Here is a 26,814-nt window from a genome sequence, read left to right as displayed (position 1 = left end):
GTATCATTTCATTGTGGTGAGAACATTCAAAATCCTCTCTTCTAGTTATTTTGAAATATACAATATGTTTTTGTTAACTGGTCACCCTGCTGTTCAAGGGAACACTAGAACTTACCCCTCTTGTCTGACTGTAAATTTGTACCCCTTCCCATCCCTCTCCCTGCTACCCTTCTTGGTCTCTGGTGATCACTGTCCTTTAAGTAAGAATTTTTAACAAATGCTCATAGTTTTCTGGCTTGGAACACCCACATTTTATTTCACGAGGCAAAAACTAAGAACAGACTCATGTACACATTAGAAGGCTTTACTCATGGTATTACATTATACTCTCTATACAGAGATACTTAGCTTTTATGAGAACCTCTGACTGTGAATTCTTCTGTATGATTTTCTAGGTCTAGTTCATTCTTGAGGCTCCCCTTAGTCCTCATGAAAGACTGGGAACATGGTGAGCACGAGACCATTAAGCCGATTCTGACGTTGTCATAGGCACTGACCATGGCAGTTACTTCCCCTCCTAATTAGTATTTTGAAAGTCAAAGCAAAATCAAGAAACATTTATTGACTATTACTTTCTATAAGATACCATATGAGGTTTTGGGCAGTGTGAGAACAAGCAGCATTGCCCACCCCGTGCCCTCAAGTAGCAATCTACTATCCATACAAACGTAACTATATTCAATATTAATACCTTCAGTAAAGATTTTGACTAATGGTGCAAGGTGTGGAAAAATAGTTTGCCCTGCATGAAATGAGTTATATCGCAATACTTGATCTGAATTCAGCAGAGGGAGAAAATAATTCAAGCTCAAGTCACAAAAGGAAACTTCAATTGTAGAAAGGACATGGGGTGAGAGAGCATCCAGGCTCAGAGGCTGCTTTCCAATTTTCTAAAGAAATAACCTCTCTATCATTTAAATTGTTCCCAAGGATCGGAATTACCATCAAGCAATATGTTAATTTTCTAATTATAGAATTCTCGAAAGCAATTTCAGAATACTTTTTCTTGCCCTCCCTGGCCCTGCCAATCCCAAACCCCATGCTGCAGGGTGAAGGCTCTGCCAGGAAAAACGCCAAGGAGCTTTCTTGCTATTCCCCACAAGTGTCTTTGGCTTCAACTTCAGAAACTGTCGTGGTGAATAAAGCTTCATGGGCCGCAGTCAATAGAAAGAGCTAATAAATGCTTTTCTCCCCCAAGGGAAGACAGCAGGCACATTTGTCACAGTGTCACTCTGAGAAGTTGAAAAGCTGGCTTAGATTCCTTGAAAAGGGCAGTAAGCTTCCTGATTTACAGCACACAGCCTCTGTCTGTGTGCTCTCAGATGCCTTTCTTAGGTAGGATGGCTCTATCACAGTGTGAGGAGCGTGGGAGAAAGGGGTGGAAGCGGACCAAGCACTGGGCTGGCGTTTAGAGTCTCTGGCTTCCAACAACTGCTGATTAATTACTTCACGGCCCTCTAAAAATGAACGGGACACGTTTACTTTCTGTGCCTGTCCATAGGTCTACTCAGGGATCGTAGATTGATTGTAATTCTGCATAGATAAAACGTCGTATTCTATAATACATATTTTCAAATCCCTCTGTACACACAAATGTAATTCTTGGGAGCTTGATCCTACTTGTAAGTCTTAACGTTTTTTCTTTCTTTTGAAGATTGCTGGACATTGAAAGTGAAATGATCAAATTTGCCAGTTACTATGCTGGAATCGCGGTCGCGGTCCTCATTTCAGGTTATATTCAAGTGAGTAGCTCCTCCATGTATTTATAGATGAACATTTGGGCTCAAAGACATGGCAACGAAATGCAAAGTGTTGTCCCCCTTTAAGCTATTCAGAAGCCCTAAACACTCCAGGTGGGAGTCGGAGGACATGAGAGAATGGGGAGGGATTCTCCTCTCAGCTGGATGATGGAAGAGGCTGTGAGCAGGTGTTTGGCTAAGACAACTCACATGGCGAGCCCGGTGCCCTGGCCTCCCCTGTGCTTCCCTCCTGTACCCTCTCTTCCACACCCAGAAATGGGGAGTGTGGATAAGTGTGTAGGGGGAGAGTGAGCACCTGGAGAAAGCCAGGAAAGTGGAGACAGAGCAAAACAAAATTGACTTTCTTTTCCTCTGACCTTGCTCACGTCTCCCTAAGCTGTATTCCAATCCAAATTCCACAAAGCTGAATCTAGAGCATAGTCTAGATTTAAGAGACAGAAGGGCTTGGGGTTACTTAGCCCTTTTACTTTTTGTGCTTTCTTTTGTAGAAAAAAATAATGAATTCCCTCCCTTGCATTCAAGAATGCCAGGTAGTGTGAGTTGTAAAGAGAAATGAATCCATTTTTCCCATTCTGGCATTTTGAGTTTTAATGAAAGGCTTAGTGTTTTTTTAGTTAGAGAAAATCTCTGAGCAAATCAGATTCCCTGCTTGTGTTAGAAATGTTGTCTTCCGTTTCCTGAAAACTGCACATGAATGCTTCTGGGCAGCATCGAGGGGAAAAATTCCCTCCCAAAATGGTATGACAAAAGGTGACTTAAGATCAATAGTGTCTTACTTTGAGTGCCTTCTTTTACATATGAAGTGAAACCCACTGGGTCAAGTTCAAAAGCTGGGGGCCTACTTAAGTGTCAGGGCTAGAATCAAGCCCGAATCTCTGGTTACCTTGTCCAAAGTTGTTCTCACCCCCACTTGGAGGAGCAGATGCTAGAGCTCAGACCTTAGTTCCCAAGAAGCAGCAGGTGGTGCATTTCCCTTTTTTTCTCAACTGTGGTATTGAAAGTATTTTCTTCTGAAAAGAGAAGAAGGAATTGGCAAATATTTGTAACACTGTGATACTAAACATTCCTCTGTCCATTTCCAGATATGCTTCTGGGTAATGGCTGCAGCTCGTCAGATACAGAACATGAGAAAAATTTACTTTAGGAGAATAATGAGGATGGAAATAGGATGGTTTGACTGCAATTCAGTGGGGGAGCTGAATACAAGATTCTCAGAGTAAGTAGCTGGGGGAACAATTTTTTTAGGATACTAGAACTCTTGCTGATGAATCATAAAACAATTTTAGAGCATTTTTTAGTTATTTTTGATACATTTGGTCTCTCGCCCTCATGGGTGGCATGGCTTTTTCAAAGGCAATGCCTTACCAAATATGATCATTAAAAATTGAAAGCCAAGCTACTGCAATTTGGTTTGTAGGGCTTGATAAAAGTATTAGAAATGAAGTGTCATAGAAGAGAGTTGAAAGCATTATTTGGCCTTAGAAGGAGAAATTGAGGGATGTCACAACCTGCGTATATACAAGGAAAAACAATACAATTAAAAATACTTACCTTGCTATGTCTAGGGAGGCAACTGCTACACATTAAAAAAAATCCAAATATAGTTTGAGATATATTAAAACTAAAAAACTGGACTTAAATCCAGTTTATACCTAAAGATTAGTTTGAGTCATTACTAGCCCCCCAGCAATTCTGAATAAGAGTAATTAGAATCAGTTGAACCCCATTGAATTGGACTTTGGGGTCCCTGAAGGACAGTCACTGTATAGTGAAGAGAAAGCAGACTGAAAGTTGAGACCCCTCGATCCAGCACTTACTCTGCTCCTTACTTCCTGTGACCTGGGACAGTTATTTGACCTTGCTGGAATATAATGGTCTACTCTCTGGCTAATGTCTTTAATCCATTTTTGCTATTAATTCCCAAGCCTTATTTGTTTCATTTGGACAAGAGATTAAGGAAATGTCTCAGGCGTATGAATTTAGTATATTATATTCAATCAGTATTCTAGAGGACTTACCTTGTATTCCTGCTCTTAACAGGAAGAATAAGAAAAACAGGCAAATAAATAATCAAAGCTAACCCATACTGATTTCTTATTATATGATAGGCACTGTCCAACATGCTTCACAATATTAACTAATCTTCATGACTACCCATCCACTGGGGTAAGGTTCTATAATTATCTCCACTTTACAGATGAGGAAACTGAGGCACAAAAAGGTTAAGTAATTTGTTCAAGATGAGTTTGTATTCAAATTGAGAGTCTGGCTCCAGAGTCTGTGCTTTTAACCACTGTTCTATACTATCATCAAATAGAATGCAATAATTATACACACATGTTTGTGCAAACAGGGGTTAATTATTAACAATACATTAATAGCAATATGTTATCATAATATATTAATATAAGTAATATAATCCATATATTAATCAAAATATTATTGATACATTGCTATGGAAGCATAGGGAGGAAGGTACTACTCCTTCCTGGGGAATTATATAAGGGTTATGAATCAGAGGGTATGTGAATAGGACCCAGGCGTCCTCAAACTACAGCCTGCAGGCCACATGTGGCCCCCCTAGGACATTTATCCAGCCTGCTGGGTGTTTTTGCTGCCACTGCCTGTCCTGCTTAGCAGCCGACTCGTCCCAGGGCCTACAGTCTGGCCCTCCAATGGTCTGAGGGACAGTGAATTGGCCCCCTGTTTAAAAAGTTTGAGGACCCCTGATAGAGGCTGCAAGAATTTAGTAGGCATGAAGAAAGAAAGAAGGGCCCTGCAGAACAGACCAAGGATATTAGCTATAAGGAAGAAACAAATTAGGTAGTTTCCAGAATCCTTTATTAGCATTGAGTGGATACCAAACGAGAAAGCTGGGTAAGGAGGAACTCGGCTGGCTATGAGGAGAGAGGCTTGACAACATCCTTAGGGGACGCAAACTTTCCAGGATTTGAGAAGGAGTGTGCAGATGGGAATGTTTAGAAAGGAAAGAGTTAGATTTTTCCGCAAGACATTTGAATGACCAAATTCAGTTTTAATGACCAAAGTCTTTCTTGTTTCCAGTGATATTAATAAAATCAATGATGCCATAGCTGACCAAATGGCCATTTTCATTCAGCGCATGACCACGACCATCTGTGGTTTCCTGTTGGGATTTTACAGGGGTTGGAAACTGACCTTGGTTATTATTTCTGTCAGCCCTCTGATAGGGATTGGAGCAGCCATCATTGGTCTGGTAAGATGTCCTTTTGCATCTCTCCATAGGAAGACATTTACACTAATGAATAGCCAAAAATAGCCAGGTGAAACTTGAGTCCCTTTACCTGAGTATGTTTAGTCAACATAATTATCATTATTGTTATTATTATTGTCTAACAATGAGGTCTCTCTCTGTTGCCCAAGCTAGAGGGTAGTGGCAGGATCGTAGCTCACAGCAACTTAAAACTCCTGAGCTCAAATGATCTCCCTAAATCTTCTGAGTAGCTAGGACTACAGGCACATGCCACCATACCTGCTTATTTTTTTCTGTTTTTGGTAGAAATGAGGTCTCACTATTTGCCCAGGCTGGTCTCAAACTCCTGGCCTCAAGCAATCCTCCCATCTTGGCCTCTCAAAAAGCTGGGATAACTGTCATGAGCCACTGCACCTGGTCAATTTATCACTATTTTGATTTTATTTTGTTTGACTATTCCTCAGTGCCAGATAACATTCCATAGAGTATGGATTAATGATGTTTTAATAAGGTAAATATTGTTTTATTAATGGTAAACAACTACATTTTTTTGGAGCATCTACTATTTTCCCAGGCATATTAGGAGCTTCATATTCATTATCTCTAATCCTTATAACAACTTTATAAAGTAAGTACTAGCACCATTTTAAATATAAGAAACTGAGGCTCAGAGAGGTCAAGGGTCTTGTCTGTGACTGCACAGCTGGATCCAAATTCAAGGGAGCCTGACTTCAAATCACAGCGCATACTCCAATATGCCTATTGCTCCCCAAATTCTCCCAAGCTCAGATACTCACCTCTAAAAGACACAACAAACGTGCTCGGATCAGTAACAAGCACATAAAAAAGATTCCTGCAATCACAGCTGTGTTTTCCATTTTATCTGATCACTTTCAGAGAGAGGTTATCTGACCCAGTCTGAGTGTCATCTTTGTTACAGTCTCTGTCCCCAGGTGTTCAGGCCAAGACGAAGTGTGTAGAAGTAGGAATTTGGGGTCACTCCAGTTAAAAACACTCACTGCCGAACTGAGAAATGATTCATACTTTTAAAGCATCCTTGTTAGGCAGCAGGTTAGAGAATCAGACACACTAATAATTTGCTGTAAAGGAGAATAGAGTTCAAGTGAAGAACTGCACACATGCTCACGCATCCTTCAGCAATAGGTACCAACCTCCATGATAACATTTTCTAGCAAAATATTCCTATAATCCATTGGCTATATTATGCAAACCTAGGTAATATAGACAATATTTTTACGTGACAGTAGCAAAGAGCTCATTCTACTCCACTAGGTCAACACCTGGCACTACCACTAACAGATAGTGTGACTCAAGAAAAATATATTTAACCCACAAAAGCCTCAGTTTCCTCACATTTCCAATAGCAATAATACCTCCTAAAGTCATTATGCTGATTCAGGGAATAATGCACACTGTGCTCTTAAGCAGTGGCTGGCTCAGAATCAGTTGCTCAGGAGAGATTTTGTTTTTTCCAATCCACTGAATCATGTAAGGTTTACGACAGGCTTTCCTACCAATCACTGACCAGCTGTGCTCAGGGAACCCCTCGACTTCCAGAGAGGGAAGTCAGGGATTTTGTAAACATTTGATTCTTCATTTTCTTCCTAATATATTTAATCTCTTTCTTCAACCCCGTGACTAAATTATTATCCACACTCAAATGGATCATAGGCCACGTTTTAATATGTTAGTGACCCCAAACATAACCTGGTTAACTTGCTTTCAAATAGACTTAGAATTAGTTTGTCTTGCTGCCTCAGTGCCTGTTTCTAACTCCTTGTGAGCCTGTCCCTGATTTGGAATTTGTAGCTCGGCACTTGTCTTTTCTTGCTTTCAGGTCTGTGCACGTTTGTTCCTGTGTATCATACAACAATTCCCTCCAATTCAGGGGCGTGACAAACACAGGCAAAGGCATACGGCATATGACGCATTAGAAAATGTCAGGGGTTTTATAGGCTTTTGTTTGAGTTTTTAATTTATGATGAGAAACGAGAAATGGTTAGGTTTTTCTTTTCTTTTTTATTAAACCATATCCGTGTACATTAATGCAATTATAGGGTACAATGTGCTGGTTTTATATACAATTTGAAATACTTTCATCAAACTGGTTAACATAGCTTTCGCCACATTTTCTTAGTTATTGTGTTAAGACATGTATATTCTGCACTTAGTAGATTTAACATGTGCCATAGGTGTGGTCCCACCTATTACCCTCCCTCCACCCATCCTCTCCCCTCCTCTCCCCTCCCCCTCCTCTTTCCTCTTCATCTTGGGCTATAGTTGGGTTATGGTTAGATTTTTCCTAACAGTTCCCCAACATCTCTGAAGTTGCTCTGTCAGTTTAATTGATGTGTCCTGAGGTTATTTAATGTGCCATTACAATACATGTAAAAACAGATATCACTCACAATTACTTAGTTTTCTTGTTATTGTGCTGCTCATACATATTTTAGGAATTAATTAGATGAGGAGTGAGATTAAGAACTACAGTGTCATCCATAAGGCCCATATGCAAATTTTAATGTTAATGAAAATACCTTCATTTTCCGTACTGTTACCTTTTCAATTCACAAATTTGATGCAATGTGGATGGATGAAATAAATATATTGTTTTATAACTATTTTTATCTATTTTGTATCTTAGAATTCTAAGATTTTAAGAGTTTTGCTGCTAAAAGTTTGTAAAAACTATTGGGAGATAAACTCCCTTAGTCTGGGTATATATTTTCTAGATTTCTGAGTCAGCTGATCTTCCACAAGGTTTGCTTTTTCACCTTCTTGTTTTTTAATCTGTGCCAGAGATTTCTTTAGGAATTAATTTGACTAGGGCTCAATCAAGTCCAAGTTTAGAAAAAGTTACTGGTCTACCCTTAAGCACAGATGTCTTTTCATTTCCTTTTGTAAAAATCAAAACTATAATAGTTGTTCCCACCTGTCCCCCGGCTGAGTCACAATGGCATAATATGTACATGAAGCTTTTGTCTCTGGAATTCCTCTGCAATATTATGCCTTTGTGTGTTCCTGTCTTTTCTCTCATTCTATACATTACTGAACTATGATATGTACTTAGGCCTCTGGTCTTTGCCTCTGGTGTTTATAAATTGTGCAATACTTTTGGCTAAATAATGAACTATAACATAGTTTGACTTGAAAACTTTTTTAGTGTAATAACAAACAATTTAGTCTTACAGAATGACCTATGTGGGAATCAGTGAGAGAATTCTTGAATTTAGTGGAGTCATTTTCATACATCAACAACCAAACACACCTGGATAAGGCTTCATATAGACCAAATTGGGACCAAATTCCTTCTTCCTGTGAATGGTGTTACAGTTAGAATCTTGTCTTGTATTAAACCATACCATGTGTTTACTCTGTTAAATAAATTACCAAAAGACAGGCTGACTTACCTAATCCCATGGTCTTCATGGTTTTCTTTTCTTCTTTTGGATTTCAGAGTGTGTCTAAGTTTACAGACTATGAGCTGAAGGCCTATGCCAAAGCAGGGTCAGTGGCTGATGAAGTCATTTCATCCATGCGAACAGTGGCTGCTTTTGGTGGTGAGGAAAGAGAGGTCAAAAGGTTAGTTAATTGGAATGTCTGCCCCTTTCCCAAATTTCATCAATCAGCAAAGTACCCTGAATCTTACCCGGTTCTTATAAAGTAGCAGATCCACCTCGGTCTGTGGCACCCTGAGGGAGCACTCATTTAAGAGGTAGGAGAGTAGTTTAGATGAGTCAAAGCCCTGTAAGAAGTCTCAAGTCTTTAGCAATCCATTTTTAAAGATGTGACAGTTCATGATTTTTAGAAAGTCAACTTAGGTTAGATATTTATTTCAAACTTTGATGATATGTACACACACTATCATACCTCACCCCAGTTTATCATGCTATTTCCTACCATTTAAAGAAAAGCCTATATGAGACCTTATAATTGACACCACAGAAATACGAAGGATCATAAGAAACTGTTACGAACGATTACACACCAACAAATTTGATAACCTAGAAGAAATGGATACATTCCTAGAAACAACCTGCAAAAATTGAATCATGAGGAAATAGAAAATCTGAACAGACCAGTAATGAGGAAGGAGATTGAATGAGTAATGAAAATCTCCCATCAAAGAAAAGCTCAGGACCTGATGGCTTCACTGCTGAATTCTACCAAACATTTAGAGAAAAACTACTACAAGTCCTCCTCAAACGCTTCCAAAATATTGAAATTTAAACTCATTTTACAAGGCCAACATTAACCTGACCTAATCAAAAGCTAGGCAAGAACACTATAAGAAAAGAAAATTATAGACTGACATCTCTGACGAACATGGATGCAAGAATCCTCAACAAAATGCTGGTAAGCCAAATTCAACAGTTCATTAAAAAGACCATTCTCCATGATTAAGCGGGGTTAATCCTAGGACAAGAGTAGTTCAACATAGGCACATAATAAATATGATACAGCATATTAACAGAATGAGAGACAAAAACCATATTATTATCTCAATAGATGCTGAAAAAGCATTGAAAACATTTAACATCCTTTCATGGTAAAAACTCTCAACAAATTAGGTATAGAAAGAATGTACCTCAATACAATAAATGTCATACAGTATAAGTCCACTGCTAAATTATACTTAAGAGTGAAAATTTGAAAACTTTTCCCCTTAATGTTAGAAATAAGACAAAAATGCCCACTTGTCACTTCTATTTATTATAGTATTGGGAGTCTTAGCCAGAGGAATTAAGCAAGAGAAAAAAAAATGAAAGGCATCCAAATCCTACAGAAAAAATTAAATTGACTTCAGATGACATGATTTTATACATAGAAAACATTACAGACTCCACCAAAAAACTATAACATCAGTAAAGTAATAACATCAGTAAAATTTCAATGAACAAAATCAACATAAAAAATCAATAGCATTTATATATGCTAGTACAAACTATCAGAAAAAGAGACCCAGAGAGCAGTTTCATTTACAATAGCTACAAAATCATACTTAGCAATAAGCTTAACCAAGGAAGAGAAAGATCAGTAAATTGACAATTATAAAACATTGGTGAAAGAATTTGAAAAAAACACAAAAGGTCATTGCCTAGGCCAATGTCATAGAGCTTTCCCTTTATGCTTTATTCTGGTAGATTTATATAACAGAAAAATTCATATTGTTAAAAACTACCCATAACAATCTACAGATTCAATGCAATCCCTGTCAGTTGAATGACATTTTTCACAGAATTTTAAAAAAATTTTAAAATTCATATGCAACTACAAAATGTCCCAAATATACAAAGCAGTCCTGCGCAAGAAGAACAAAATCAGAAGCATCACACTATCTTATCTCAAAATCCACTACAAAGCTATAGTAATCAAAACAGCATAGTACTGGCATAAAAATAGACACATAGACCAATGGAACAGAATAGAGGACTCAGAAGTGAGTCTACACTTCTACAGTCAATTAGTTTTCAACAAGGATGCCAAGAACACACAAGGGGGATAAAGAAGTCACTTCAATAAATTATGTTGGGAAAACTGAGTACTACATGCAGAAGATAAAATGAGACCCTTATCTCACACTATATACAAATAGCAACCTGAAATGGATTAAAGACTGATACATAAGACCTAAAACTGTAAATCTAACAGAAGGAAGCATAAGAGGTAAAGCATTATAACATTGGTGTAGGCAATGACTTTTTGGATATGACCTCAAAAGCACAGGCAGTAAAAGCAAAAATAGACAGATGGGATTACATTACACCAAAAAAGTCTTCCCATAGGAAATGATCAACAGAGTGAACTGACAATTTATAGAATAAGGGAAAATATTGCATTTGCAAACCATATATGGGTTAATATCCAATACATATAAGTAAGTCAACTCAATGGCAAGAACACATGAGAGTGATCCACTGGTGTCCCAAAGGACAGTTCGATACCTTAGGTCAGAGGCATGGTAACTTAAAGAGCAAGAGGAAGTGAAAGGAAAAAGTAGAATAAGGAAACAGACAAAAAGAAAACACTCATTAGGAAGAAACAGCAGAAAAATCCTTTTATCATAAGGACATTTTCACTAGACTGTTTATTGCAGCTTAATTTATAATTGCCAAATCGTGGAAACAACCTAAATGCCCATCAACCCAGGAGAGGATAAACAGTTGTGGTATACAAATAGCAAGGAATACTATACAGCACTAAAAAATGGAGACTTTACATCTTTTGTATTAACCTAAATGGAGCTGGAATACATTCTTCTTGTAAAGCATCACAAGAATGGAGAAACGAGAATCCAATTCAGTACTCAGTTCTAATATGAAGGCAATAGATGATCTAATACAAGGGGAGGAGGTAGGAGAATGAGGGTAGAGGGGTGGAGGGAGGGGGATGGGGGTCATGGTGTATGGCACACCTCTTGGGGGCAGGACACAATTACAAGATGGACTTTACCTAACAACTGCAATCAGTGTAACTTAATACTTTGTACCCTCAATGAATCCCAAACAATTAAAAAAAAAAAGGAGAAAAAAAGGAGATAAGACACAGACACACAGATAGAAGGACCATGTGAAGTCATGAGAGAGGCCTCAGAAGGAACCAATCCTGCTGACAGCTGGATCTGGAACTTCCAGCCTCCAGAACCAAGAGAAAATAAATTTCTGTGGCTTAAGCCCCCACCTTACCCCCAGTCTATGGCACTTTGTTATGGCAGCCAAAGTTGACTACTACAAGTGTTAAACATTAAAGTATGTCAGAGGGAAATAGTTAAATAAGTTTTAGAATAGCTATAAAAAATAAAAAATGCTCAGAGGACCTGAATAGATAATTCCACAAAGAAGACAAAAAAATGGACAACATGTGTATGAAAACACCACTTATCATCAGAGAAATGCACATCAAAATCACAATAAGATATCACCCCACACCTGTTAAAATGGCTATCTGCAAAAAGAAGAAAGGTATGAAATGTTGGCAAGGATGTATAGAAAAGGGAAGCCTAGTACACTATTGGTGGGAATGTAAATTAGTATAGCCAAAATAGTATGGAGATTCCTCAGAAAGTTAAAAATAGAACTACTATAGGTCCAGCAGTTCCACTACTGGATATATGACCAGAAGAAATGAAAGCAGTTTTTTGAGGGAAATCTACACTCTCATGTTCATTGCAACATTATTCACAATGACCGAGATGTGGAATCAACCTGTGTCCATCAATAGGTGAGTGGACACACAGACACACACATACCCACATACACTTAACACATACACACATACAATGGAATAAGTCCCAGATCGGCCTTAAAAAAAGAAGGAAATAAATTTGCAAAAACATGATGAACCTGGAGGACATTATGTTAAGTCACATAAGCCAGGCACAGAAAAACAAATACTATATGATTTTTAAAAAGAAGAAGAAAGGTTTAACTCATAGAAGCAAAGAACAAAATAGTGATTACCAGGGGCTTTAGCAGGGGCTGGGGGCTGGAGGCAGGGACTGAGGAGACGTTGGCTAATGGATACAAAATTTCTGTTAGACAGGAGAAGTAAGTTCAAGAGATTATTTTAATAATTATTTAATGATGATGATGATGATAAAAAACCTTAGTCACATGAGAGGCAGTTTATTCAAGAGGTTTATTGTACAACATGATAACTACAGCGAATAACAATGTGTTGCATACTTGAAAATTGCTAAAAGAGTAGATTTTAAGTATTCTCACCATATACACAGAAAGACAATAGGTATGGGGGTGATACATAAGTTAATTAGATTGGCTTAGCCATTCTACAATGCATACATTTTTCAAAACATCATGCCGCACACCACACATATGCAATATTTATTATTTCAAAATAATAATAAAGAAAATCCAGCATGATCCCAAGCCCAATTTCATATATTTTTATAGAATACTTTTTTTATTCAATATATTTTATTCAGCTACCTTGGGCATGCTCTTGATAAGACCCCAAAAGATTTACATTTAATCAAACATAATTTGGTGTCGGTATATTATAGATCATCATTCTAGAGATTCTTAATGAAAATAAAAACCCAAGTGGTCAAAACAACACAGCTGTAAAAAAAAAAAAAATGTTTTCTTTAATTTATCTAATTTTGATGAGTGCTTACCATGTGCCATAAACTGATTTAATACAATCACCACCACCTGAATGGAAACTCGTATTTTATGTGGTAGAGATCTAGGAAGATGGTATCAGTCTCAATTGCTACCAAATTCATCAAACAAAAAAGAGAATGGGATTTGCAACCACTGTCCTTTTCTCTTTGTTTGTTTTTTCACTTCTCTCGGTTTGTGGCGTGAGGGTCCCTTATGTCTTATAAAAAATTTTCAGTAGTGTACTTCTTCATTAATGATATTATCTTGTATTATTAGTAAAAGGGGCAATGTAGTATTTTTAAAATGATACCAAACCTAGGGTATGCTCTTAGCTTGTGCCTGTGAAAGGTTAAAAGTTCTCCATGAAATTAATTTTTGAGATGAAAGAAGGTGGTTTCAGAATGCCTGCACATTCTGAAATGTGGTGACAATGCCCATTGCTCATGGCTTGATCACAGAATTACTGAAGCCTAGTTCTTGCATTGAATTTCCACATGGTTTCAGTTATCTAGGTCCCATGGCTGGGAACCTGACCAGTATGTCACAGCACAGCATCTTGGCCACGGGTAGATGACTGAGAATACCTAGATGAGGTGGTGTCAACACCAGTTCCAAGCGTGGAGAGCTGGAAATGCCCAGTAGGAGACCTTCTTATTTGGAACCAGATGCATTCTTTTCAGATAGCAAACAGGTCATGTGACTCAAGAACACACTTCAAACACCAATAGTACTAGATCTTTCCTATCCAAACATTTATGTTGAAAATTCTTTTCTCTTGGGGCCAAGCTTATGCCACTATACAATCCAAGCTGCAATCAACTATGAGGCTTTGTTAAGTATCATCCTTTCAACATGTTTCATTGTCAGGTTGAAACTAACTATAAATAACTACATAACTACACAGGGGTTACGTCCTTCGTGTTCACATGGATGGAGCTGGAAGGTGTTCTTCTTAGCAAAGTGTCACAGGAATGGAAGAAAAAGTATCCAATGTACACAGCCCTATTATGAAATTAATTTATAGTTTTCATATGAAATCTATAACCTAGTAACAGCCTAAGTATACAGGGAGGGGGGAGGGAGAGGGGGGGAATGGGTGGAGGGAGGGTTATTGGAGGGATCACTTCTATGGTTTATCTTACAAGGGTACAAGTGAATCTTTCTAAGAGTAGAATATGGTTGTCTTAACACAATAACTAAGAAAATGACATGAAGGCTATGTTAACCAGTTTGATGAAAATATTTCAAATTGTATATGAAAATACCACACTGTACCCCAGAATTGCATTAATGTACATAGTTATCATTTAATTAAAAAATAAATAAATAACTACGTAGAAGTTATTGAGATTTCTTTCCCTAAAGCTGCTCTGTGTCTGGGTGATTTTATAATCATTTAGTAAAACCACTGCATTGTGACCTGTTTTAAATGTTACAACTTGAGCTGCTGCTGCTGAAATTGACTCAAATGTTTTCTCTTCACAGGTATGAGAAAAATCTTGTCTTTGCCCAGCGTTGGGGAATTAGAAAAGGGATAGTGATGGGATTCTTTACTGGATACGTGTGGTGTCTCATCTTCTTTTGTTACGCTCTGGCCTTCTGGTACGGCTCCAAACTGGTCCTGGATGAAGGAGAATACACACCAGGAGCCCTCGTGCAGGTGCTTTGATCTCATTGACTTACGTAGAACATTTCCTGCTGGTATCTCAGCAAAGGCCGTAATAAGACATTCTGTTTATTCCTTTAATGTCTCACGGAAGAAAGCTTCTTCTCTAAGAAAGTCATCTGCAGAAGCAAGCGATACGTATGCATTTTATGGTAAAAAGGTGCCAAACGTTTGAATCGATAGGACCAACAATTTATTGATTTCCAATTAACTGAAGACTTTATAGTTGTAAAACAATGATTTTCTGACTGAGTCCAGGAGAAAATATGCTATGAAAGTGGAAAAGTCTGTGGTCTCCCAACTAAAGTATAATTGAGCTCATATAATCGAGCTTAACACACAGTAGTGGTACATGTTATGTGTTAATGGATACACATTGTGATACATAATGTTACTAAAATGCCAAGTCAATAATGTCCTTAACTGAGTAAGTAACACAAACATATTTTACTCTTCATTTGTGCTATTCCAGGCCACAGCTAACCATGGCTACCTTCGTTTTCAGTGCCCTTTGGTTATTCACTCAATAGGGACTTAACAAACATCTACTAAGTTCCAGACCCAAGGGCAGGAGGGATTCAATAGTGAGCAAAAGAAATATGATTTTTTTCTCCTGGTAGAATTTACAATTTAGCGGGGAAGACAAGTAATAATTAACCACATACATGCATAAAGACAGATGGTGACATGTGCTCTGAAGTGGAGAACAGGGAACCAGGACAGTGAACAGCGGGATAACCAGGTGTGGCCGGGGCCGGGGCGGGCCTCTCCTCCCATCTCCCCTCCCTAGGCCTTTCCTCTTCAGCTTCTGGCCCTCTCTTCACAGCAGGATTCCCTTCATTGCTGGGCTTCTCAGCTGAACGCCCTTTCCCAGTCAGGCCTTCCACTGATATTTACTGTTTTTTCTATCATGCTGTCCTTTTCCTTCAGAGCACTTGTGAGACATAGAATATTTACATGTGTTCATACTTGTCTCCACGCCTTCCTGCCTTTAGACAGTAAGGTCCATGAGGTCAGGGACGTCAAAAATTAAATATCTGTTTCATTTGGATGGGCAGGAAGACAGGAAGTAGTTTCTTGTAAGATTCTTAAGGAAAGTGTTTTGGCTTTAGATTCTGGATGAAACAGGCATTGATTAAATAATGAGAAATAGCAAAAGCTTTGCCAACTGAAAGCTTGCAGTTTGAGGTCTTCTACTTTAATCATATTTCTAAGGAAAACTGAATGAGATTTTGATCTGCAAATGGAAGTAATGATCAGTTCATTAAGAACATGATAACACCCTAGGAACGACTTTTAAAATTCAGTTCATCTTTGCAACATGAACAGTTGATATGACTTTGAAATTTGGTTACAAAAACCTAAGTATGATAATACATATTAAAGTGTTTTGTATACATAAATGGATCGTATAGATGGAAAGTATTACTGTTATCATAATTTAACTTCTTAGCAACTGAGATGCAGTTTTTCACACTGGAAAAGCCAGTAAAAGTCTTGCAGGTCTGAAATCTGACTACAATTTCCCTTGTCTTTATTGATCCAATTACGCCTAAGAACTTCTAACATTTACCAAATTAGGGACACCAGCAGTTGACTTTAGTAACAGCTGCTTATATCTGCTTAGTCTGCAAAAGGACATGTGTTGAAAAGTCACCCTTTCTTTCACTCCTTGCCTACAAGGAGAGGACACAGGTATGCACAAATCACAGTTCAAAGGGAAAAATGAATTGGAAAATTGAAAATTAAATAATACGCATTTCCATTTGGAAGCATTGAATAAAAATCCCCTGGGTAACTCTAGCAAGAATCCAATTTTATGGTTCTTAAGTTTCCTGCTAGTTGGACTGTGGCTACTCTATATTTTCTGCAAATAATTTATTCTTTCAACGGATATTCCTTGAATATTTACTGTGTGCAGACATGGCACACTCGTGTCTCTAACATTTCAATCATCAATGATGAACCACTTACTTCTAACCTCTTCCTGTAAACCTCTGCTTACACCTTGAGAAATTTTTCTCTGGGAAGATGACAGGCATCCTTCCACGGTATAATCCTCATTCGTGTTCTCTCTCTCTTTCTCTAGCAGACACGCATGCACACGCTCTGGGCTCTTGGTCACTCCTCTGAGCAGCAAACTATGAAGACCAAATATGCATGAGCCATATCCCTTTGTGTTCTAATCCACAAATTAATTAATTAACAATTAGGTTAATCTAGTCCATTTTGTGAGACACAAAATCATTACTGGTTGTGTGGTAATTGAGCATAAATGGTAAACAGATCATATGAATGTCTAACTAATGTCACCCGTGCACAGACAAAAAATGTACTCTGTGGTCTGTTAGGGAAAGATGAAGGGGAGCTTAATGGGGCAGAAGATTGCTTTTTCATGCCTCTCCTAAGTTTCAGGGTTCACTAATAAAAAAAAAATAATAATATTAGAGGGCAACATTTAATGTATACTGGTCTCATGTACTGAGTGAGGAATTTAATAAGATTATCATATGTAATGCTCACAACTTCACATTCTATTATCACTTAAAAAATGAAATGGAGGCCTGTGAGTTAAGGAACATGTACTAAGTGGCATTGAGCAGAATTTGAACTCATGTCTCTGTGGCTCCAAGGCCCTGCTTCTGAATCTGTCTCCCAAGGGGCCACAGACCCCCTTTTCTTCCACACACACTAGACTTACTGTTCCACAGCAGTGTCTCTTCCCATCTCTTTCCACACTACTGTCACAGTGTTAAAGAACACGGCATTTGGGGTGAAAAATTATAGCCTGCTGGGATGTGTGCTGGCTGCCATGATGGTATCTGGCAAGCGCCTCTGTCCTGGCTCGCTTGCTCCTCTCCTAAGAAGGCCCAAACCTCAATTTGTCCTTCAACAAGTCAGTTTAGACTTTAAACTGGGAGTCAGCAAACTCTGGTGGCCTGTTTTTATAAATAGTGTTTTATAGGGACATGGCCACAATCATTTATTTACATAATGTCTACGGCTACTTTTGTACTCAATGGCAGAGTTGAGTAATTGCTTCAGATGTAGCCTGAAAAGCCTAGAATATTTACTATTTGTTTCTTTATAGAAAATGATTGCAGACCCTGACCTAGGGTAGGATGTAGAAGGTTCCTTTGCTGAGGTAGGAAGACCTCTGATGAGGGGAGTTGTAAAGCAAAGGAGATATACAACTGTTTTGTCTGCCCCCCTTACCACCTTATAAGTGTGGAACCTGGATACTTTCATCATCACTGCTATTAAGTAACTAGAATGGGTTAATCATCTTTACATACATTATCTCATTTGATTTATGTAACAATCCTATGATTGTTGTAGTCATTATTCCTGTGTTACACATGAAGAAATTAGGGCTTGAAATATTAAGTCATCTGCCCATGGGAGGAACCACCTGCCCTAAATGAGGAAAAGGACACATGGAGAGTGATGTTTGTCCCCACACAGAAGCTGGAGAATTCAGGGAGGAGGGGTGAGCTCCCTGTTAATCCTCCCGATTGTGCGTTGCTAACCAGGGAAGGGCATAGCTGGAGGCTCAGAGGCTCTGAGACTTTGCACGGCCCAGCCACCCCAGCCACTGGAAGAAGGAGCAATGAGAGACTTTGAGGTAATTTGCTCTGATGTGACATAACCAGTGGAAAGGGTCTGGCCCATGGGAACCAGCACAGACTGGGATTATTTGATTACCTAAAAAAGACTACATTCAGGCAGGAGCCAGTCTTTAGCTTGGCAATAGACTGTGGCCAATGGTGCGTCCTCATTGTGTGTCATATGAGTAGCACGGTTCTTTGGCAGCATGGAGGGGACGAAATTTGTCCTCTCCCTAGAGGCCAACTCGAGGAATTGCCTCCTTGTTTCTTCCTCGTTTCTATAAACAATAATGATAAAATCAAAGGCCTATTTGGTAGGAACATCTGGTCATGATCAGGTCGGTTTCCCTTAAGGTAATGAGAGGGCTGTGTTGGTGAGTCACAGGGGAGCTGCCTGAGCTCTGCGTAGAGACAGTCAATTCACCTGCATGCAGCCATCAGCAGGTGAGGCTAGGAGCTAGGAAGAATGGCAGTCAAGAGCCTGAGTTCAAATACTGATCTACTACTTATTAAATGTTGTGACTTAGGGCAAATTAGGAAGCCTTCATACAAGTCTGTTTCCCATTCTGTTGTAAGGATTAAATGCAGTAATACAGATAAGGCACTTAGAAACATACCTTGTCATTATTGCTATTAGGGGTAATAGTGGTCATATTGATAGTTATCCTAGTGACTAGTGTGCTAGTAGCAGGAGCAGCAAATCAGGTTTGCATGTGCCCACCTCTGGGACAGTCAAGGTGATCTTAGTGTCTTTATTGGTTTGGCAACCCTTCAACCAGAAAACCATTGCATGTCTGATTATATAACATATCAAATTCTCATATTGCTGTTTTAACCCACTTTGTTTCTATATGCTATATGCTGCCTTGCTTAGATCTCTTACTCATTCCAAAACAAGTTTTACTTTGGGGAAGAGAGATGTTTGGTAAAAAATAATGTAGTATTTTTAAGTCATAGCAATGGAAAAATTGGAGATGCTTTACAGAATGGAGATTATTCCAGATGTTTCCAAACAGCCCAAGAGCTATTTAGCTTTCTTCTCTCGTGGAAGAATATTTCTGAGAAATCTAAGTTCACAGGGATGGCCCAAATGATAGCACCAATACACTTGGAGAAAAACACATGAAAATTCCCTTGTTCTTTTCATTTCAGATCTTCCTCAGTGTCATAGTAGGAGCTTTAAACCTTGGCAATGCATCTTCTTGTTTGGAAGCCTTTGCAACTGGCCGTGCAGCAGCTGCCAGCATTTTTGAGACAATAGATCGGGTATGTAAAAGCCAAAAGTAAAGACTGTGAACAGGGGGGAGATTGAGGGAATGAACCCGGAAGAATTTACCTTCAATATTTGAAAATAAGAGGAGCTATCGCAAGACCCTTGATAAAGCAGTACTTACCAAGTGTTGAGCTGGGCCTGATTCTAAGAGTGGAGGGTACAATAGTGAACTAGAACAAATAAGGCCCCTGCTGTCTTACTCAGGCTGGGGGCCGTCAATGGAGCAGGAAGCACATTCAAAGATAAGACAGTAGCACACAGGGGTCTGTACAATGAAGGAAACAAAACAGGGCAATGTGACAAGGTAGGAGAGGGAGTCTTTAAACTGGGTGGCAGTGACGGCAGCTCTGAGCAGGTACCATTTGAGCTGAGCAGGTGCCATTTGAGCTGAGCAGGTGCCATTTGAGCTGAGAACAAAAAGGAGGATCAGCCATATAAAGGTCTGTGGAAGGGCGTGAGTGTGAGAGAGGTGCAAGGCAAGAGCGAGCAGGGAGGGTATTCGTGGAAGAGAGATTCCCAGGTTGGGAAAGGGCTAGTGAATTCAAGAAGCTGAAGGAGTCCAGTGGGACTGAACAGAGTAAGCAAGGGCAGAGGTTGGAGGCACGGGATAGGCCAGACCATGGGGGACTTTAAGGCCAAGTTTTTAAGGCTGGATTATCTTCTAAATATGGCAGCAATCTCTACAAGTTTGTAAAGGACCTTGGTAGCCTGACCAGGATTTTTCTGGTTAGTCTATTGAAGCAACCTGGAGGCCAGGCTAAGGAATCAAAATCCAACAACAGAAGCGGAATTTGGCAACTAGTTATTCTTTCTCTCCAAAAAAAAAAAAAAAGTTCTGGGCTGAGAGCCAGAAGTCCTGCAAATTCAAAGATAACGTGTGGGTCCCTCTGAACTCTGAGTAATTTATACAAAACAATAAGGCTGTAACCTACCTAAGGAAACTATGCATCACTTTATCTGTTTTATATTTCGGGGTTTCATATATTGGCATATAGAAATATTGTGGAAACTACATAAAATTGTTGATCTAATTCTACCTCATTCTTAGAGTTGTTATATATTCACATGAGATGCTGACTCTAAAAGAGCCCTGAAACTAGTATAAAAAATTAAGGCATTTAAAAATTATTTTATTGTCTTTAGTAGAGACCCAAGAAGAAGGACATAAATTATAATATACTCCTAAGTTGAGCTGGGGTGATGAAATTCTATCCCTTAGTTGTGGAAGAGAGAAGGAGCTGATCTTGGAGTATGGTGGTAGAAGGAGGTTGGCCTCACTTTTGTCTAATAAATTAGAATGGTTAAATTCTAGGTTAGGCTCACTACTGACAAGACATAAAATTCAGTATATCTGTTTAAAGTTGATATTATTTGAAGACAATGCTTAAGAACACTCAGTTTTAATCATTATCTGCAATAGATACTCAATGTAGAATACCCTTGGACCCTCGGTTGGTTGACTAGTTGTGTGGCTTAGGTAAGACACTTCATCTACCAAAAATCCCTCTTTTTTAAATGAAAAATGGGCATATCACTTGTCTAGTTAGGTTATGGTGACAATTACATAAATGAAAAAAGTACCTTGAAATACCCTGTGCATTGATTCCCTATGATATTATCTCAGCAATATAATAACATATAATATATATTAATATTGTTATGTATCATACATTAAATTAGTACTATCTGATAATTAAATTATATAATAGCACTATCTTATATGCTATCTCATAATAACTCAATAATAGTAAATAAATTATAGCATATATCTCAATATATCATATATAATATTAATGTATAGTAATATAATATCTCATAATAATATCTCAGTAGGTAGTAGTATTACCACTATTATTAATAAATACCTAATATGAAAGCAACTTATCTTTTGCATATCTCTGTAATGTTTCCTGTTTCCTCTGGTTATGGCTGTTTTACAGGTAAATTTAAATCAAGATGGGCAGTAAATACAGTACAGATAGCACATGTTGTTGCTATATCCCTTTCATATTCCTCTGCAGAAGCCCATCATTGACTGCATGTCAGAAGATGGTTACAAATTGGATCGAATTAAGGGTGAGATTGAGTTCCATAACGTGGCCTTCCACTATCCTTCCAGGCCAGAGGTGAAGGTGAGTGCATTCATTTCCAGAGTCAGAGATTGCTTATTTTCTGAAGGCTGACTCAGTTCCTAAGAACAAGGAAAGGAGGCGTGTTTTTCTGGAAGTGTCCCTGAGTGTTGCGTCATCTTGGGTGACACACCAAATTCCTTTGTGATACCATCCTATGCAAATCCCTGTGGTTGGAACATTGTGGCTGCACAGGCTAAGTGAACTGTAGGGCACTCTGTTGACATGAGTGGCAGGTCCTGTTATTCCAAGCACATGTCAGATGAATGTGAGGGTGAGACAACCAGAGCAATCAGGCAGGGAAGCTTCAGCCCTGCCTCCCTGGAGCCCAGAGCCAGAGGGAGGGTGTGAAGTAGTAAAGCAAAGCTGCTCTTTGTGTAGACTTTTACTTCCCTTCTGTGAGTTCGCAGGGTATGGGCAGGCATCCTTGCAGTATTGCTCAGAGTGCTTGTCCAGGGCACATGCTGAAGAATATTTAGTTTCCGGCCTTGAAGGCATCTTTAAAGGCAATTTACAGGAAAATTGGGGTCTACTCCCTCTGAAAGAATTGGTTTTGAAATGAAACTTAGTCCTCATTTTTAACAGAGTATTTCTAGGCACTCTTTCTCAATAATACTTGTTATCCCCAAAGGACTAAATCCATCTTGTTTTTGTGGCTTAATTCTGACATTACATACCTATATGTGAATATACATATACGTGTGTGGGTGTGTATAGAGAGGATAAACAGATATATAATGCAGATAAATATTTATATTATGTAATATTTATAATATATGTAAATGTTTATATATTTACTTAAATTATATATATACACACACATGCCTATTTATAGGTAAATGTACATATATCTATAACTATACATTCAAATATATAAACATATTATAAATATATCTATGTTTAAGTATATTACATAAATAACTACAAAGTAAATATTATATATTCTGATTTTATATTTGAAGTTGATTTTTATTATTATCTACTACATATGTACCTAAACATCAAATGTCACAATATACGTAAAAGTGCTTTATAACATATAAATCACAAGGTTGTCCACACTCACTCAGTAAACATATATATATAGTTTTGTTTTGTTATTTTGTGTTTTTGAGACAGAGTCTCACTCTATCACCCTGGGTAGAGTGCTATGGCATCATCATAACTCACAGCAGTCTCAAACTCTTGGGTTCCAGGGATCCTCCCCGAGTGGCTGGGATTACAGGCACCCACCACGACACCTGGCTAGTTTTTCTATTTTTAGTAGAGATGGGGTCTTGCTCTTGCTCAGGGTAGTCTCAAACTCTTCACCTCAAGGGATCCTCCTGCCTCAGCCTTCCAGAGTGCTAGGATTACAGCCATAAGCCACCACTCTTGGCCTCAGTAAATATTTTTTAATGGATGGCTAAAACTTTATAGCTCATAGCTGCTCAACAAATACTAGTTGAATTGAAACACATTTATTTTACTTTTCTAGTATGTATTTAGCCCTGCTGGGTGCCACATTGTACTGGGACTGTGATGATAAGAAAGCACACTCAGTCCCTGCCTTCCCCGGCAAGTTTACAGTCCAACACAGGGCCAGGAAGCAAAAATATGTCACAAGTTTGACTTTCCAGGGTGAAGCGAAAGGTAGAAAATTTTGTTACACAAAGGACTCCCAACCACATTTTTCATAATCAGCACAAAAATCACCTCTTAGTTGGTGAAAATATCTGAAAGATAGTTACAAATCAGTTTCTTTTTCTTTCCTCCGAAGACATACCAGCATTTGGTCCGTACTTAGCAAACATACCACGAACATTTATTAGGTAAGCTTACTCAAATTAGATGTTTGCATACCACACAAGTGTGTGACAGCTTAAAATCTGAAAACTTGTTTATTTCTTGTCCACGATTAGTAAATTAGTATTGTATTTCTAACTTACCGGGTTTTTTCATTAACTGCTTGGCACGGTCTTCTGACCCTGCTATGTCAGAAGTATATTAAGTTAGATTTTGGAACATAATAGTACAGTTATTATTTACTTCAGCCATGTTAACGTGCATCATTTCATTTCTTAGCCACAGCTAGACCCTAAATAATTCAGCAGCTAGACCCTAAAACCTCATCCTAGGCTCTGTTCTCTTTGGCTGGTTATTGATGGATATTGATGTATGTTGCTTTGGGGACTCATGTAAACGCACAGAGCAGCCTCACAAAGCACCCTTACCTGTCCCTCAGTTGTTTGATTTGATGCTCTGTAACAATCTGAACTTTACTGTTTTTTTTTCTTCTCCAGATTTTAAATAATCTCAACATGGTCATTAAACCAGGGGAAATGACGGCTCTGGTAGGATCCAGTGGAGCCGGGAAAAGTACAGCTCTACAGCTCATTCAGCGATTCTACGACCCCTGTGAAGGCATGGTGTGTGTCTTCTAGAAACTTCTCATTACCCAGGAGCAAGAGAGTGCAAATGGCAGTACAGAGGGTTTGCCAAAAATGTGTATACCATTTTAAGAAAGGAAAAAAGTGTATTAAAATTATAACACTCAAGTCACATTTGACTTCTACAATTATAAGAAATGCTCAAATGTGACTTACATTCATCTTTTGTTATCAATATATATTGAGTATTACAATTTTAATGACAGTTATTTCCTTTCTTAAAGTATATATATATTATTATTATTATTTTTTTTTTTTGGTACTCTCTGTATATTAGTCAAACACAAAGGCCTAGCACACACTGAGACTATTCTGGAAAATGTGCAGTTGACTTAATGATTTATTACTGAATTGATTAAACAAACTCTCTTCATGGTGACAGTGTTCACTGATTTCAATGAAGTCAATTCCATTCCCTGAGTGATATAACTGAATTTGCAAACACAGTCATGTGCAGCATAATGATATTGGGTCAATGACAGGTCACTTCTATGATGGGTCACATCTATGACAGTTAATTTTATGTCCCATAAAGTTATAATGGAACATATATAGGAACCAGATATGCATATGGCACTTGGTACTGGAAGTGCAGATAAGTTAGGGGGAATGCTGATATTTAATAATGGTACTGTGACATTTGGTTTTCTATATGACAAATATAAAAATAAAAATGTACACACCATCTAGGTTAGTATACGCTAACGTGTTCACACAATGACAAAACTGCCTCATGATGCTTCCTCAGAAAATATCGCTGTTTTTATTTTGTATTGTTATTCTTTATGGTGTCATTATCCATTTTTTTACATAAGTTAATTTTTATGTCCAAGCACAAGATAATGAAATATATTTTCCATGCAAAATATTATATACATTAAATAACATACAGTGGGAACAATGCAGTGTATGTTTCCTGGGAAGCAGACTCTGTGATAGAAATAACATGTGAAATGTATTTATTGGGCAGTGCTGTCTAGATGAGGACCAATGAGAGTGGAAGACCAAAGCAGGATAGAGCAAGACGCTGAACTCTATTAAAGTCCCGACAAATGTCTCAGTTAATCCCTTAAGGAACCTCTGAAGTTAGGAAAGCCCCTCAAAGATGTCTGAATTGAGGCAATGGCCAGTCTTTGGGTATCTGCCACCCCACAAACATGAACCTTGAATGAGATGACTCTCTTGAGCCAGGGACAATTTCCAGACAGGAACTCAGCAGAGAGCAGCCAACTACCAATAGTCCCAGTAGCTGAGGGAAGGAGTGCTTCAGTCTCAAAAGGGTTGGGGAATCTGGGAAGCAAATTATTGCATCAACTACAGATGATCAAAAAGAACAATACATAATTTATACTCTATAGCAAAGTTCTGCCTTAATCCCAGCTACAATTGAATTTAAAATTATGAAAAGGTAAAATTCTAGCAAGAAAACAAAGAAACCACCTGAAATGCCAGCTACTGGAATTACGGAAACTTTGACAGTAAAAGAGAAGAAACACTCTCTGCTATTTAGAGCCCCCCCCCCCAAAAGGCCTCTAAATAGTAGGAAGAATTATTTTCAGGAATATTCATTTTTTTGCAAAGTCTCAAAATATAGACAACCAATATTTATAAATAGAAATAGAAGATAATTTCAAAAAACACATCATGCCAAATCTTATAGACAATAGAAAAAAAGAAATACTTCAAATTCATTCTACTTCATCTGGATATATCCGATATTAAAATTGGAAAAATATATTATTATAAAGGGAAATTACAATCATATTTCACTTATAAATGAGGATACAGTATCCTAAACAACATATTATCAAGTTGAATTAAAAATTATTGTTCAAATAATGTACTTTGGTCAAAATTAAATCCAACTTATGTGAGAATTAGTCGCTATTTTCTTTCTTTTTTCTTTTCCTTTCTCTCACCCCTCCTTCTCTCTCTGTCTGCTCTCCCCTTCCCCCACCCCCACCATGTCATTAATTGTCATTAATTGTCCTTATATCAAAGTTGAATACATAGGATTCATGCTTCTCCATTCCTATGATGTTTCACTAAGAATCACGTGTTCCACCTCCATCCAGGTTAATACAAATGCTGCAAAATCTCCATTTTTTTAATGGCTGAATAGTATTCCATGGCATACATATGCCACAGCTTGCCAATCCATTCCTGGGTTGAGGGGCATGTAGGCTGTTTCCACATTTTGCCGATTATAAATTGAGCTGCAATATTCAGTCTAGTACAAGTGTCTTTATAATAAAAGGTTTTTTTCCCCTTCTGGATAGATGCCCAGTAATGGGATTGTAGGATGAAATGGGAGGTCTAGGTTGAGTTCTTTGAGGTTTCTCCATACTTCCTTCCAAAAAGGTTGTATTAGTTTGCAGTCCCACCAACGGTGTAAATGTTCCTTTCTCTCCACATTCGTGCCAGCATCTGCAGTTTTAAGATTTTTGTGATACAGGCCATTCCTGCTTAGACGATATCTCAGTGTGGTTTTAATTTGCATTTCTGTAATAATTAAGGATGATTAGCATTTTTTCATGTGTTTGCTAGCCATTCATCTATCTTCTTTAGAG

The 26,814-nt window shown here is 38.2% G+C and overlaps 1 protein-coding gene across 1 annotated transcript in view; it reads left to right on the top strand.

Moving 5' to 3' along the window:
* The window catches only part of ABCB11 (ATP binding cassette subfamily B member 11), a 109,065-nt gene that overhangs the window by 34,996 nt on the left and 47,255 nt on the right, over positions 1-26,814 (top strand). Inside the window, exons 6-13 of the mRNA XM_012808456.2 lie at positions 1,655-1,742; positions 2,843-2,976; positions 4,824-4,995; positions 8,471-8,595; positions 14,625-14,799; positions 19,566-19,679; positions 21,708-21,818; positions 24,098-24,223. Of these exons, the coding sequence (XP_012663910.1) occupies positions 1,655-1,742; positions 2,843-2,976; positions 4,824-4,995; positions 8,471-8,595; positions 14,625-14,799; positions 19,566-19,679; positions 21,708-21,818; positions 24,098-24,223 (1,045 nt within the window). The remainder of the gene's footprint in view (positions 1-1,654; positions 1,743-2,842; positions 2,977-4,823; positions 4,996-8,470; positions 8,596-14,624; positions 14,800-19,565; positions 19,680-21,707; positions 21,819-24,097; positions 24,224-26,814) is intronic.

The sequence above is a fragment of the Otolemur garnettii genome, unplaced genomic scaffold (assembly GCF_000181295.1).
Source record: "Otolemur garnettii isolate 467f Iridium unplaced genomic scaffold, OtoGar3 scaffold00090, whole genome shotgun sequence".
Taxonomy (NCBI): domain Eukaryota; kingdom Metazoa; phylum Chordata; class Mammalia; order Primates; family Galagidae; genus Otolemur; species Otolemur garnettii.
Note: the sequence above shows the minus strand (reverse complement) of the source record. Positions and strands in the feature narration are given on the sequence as shown.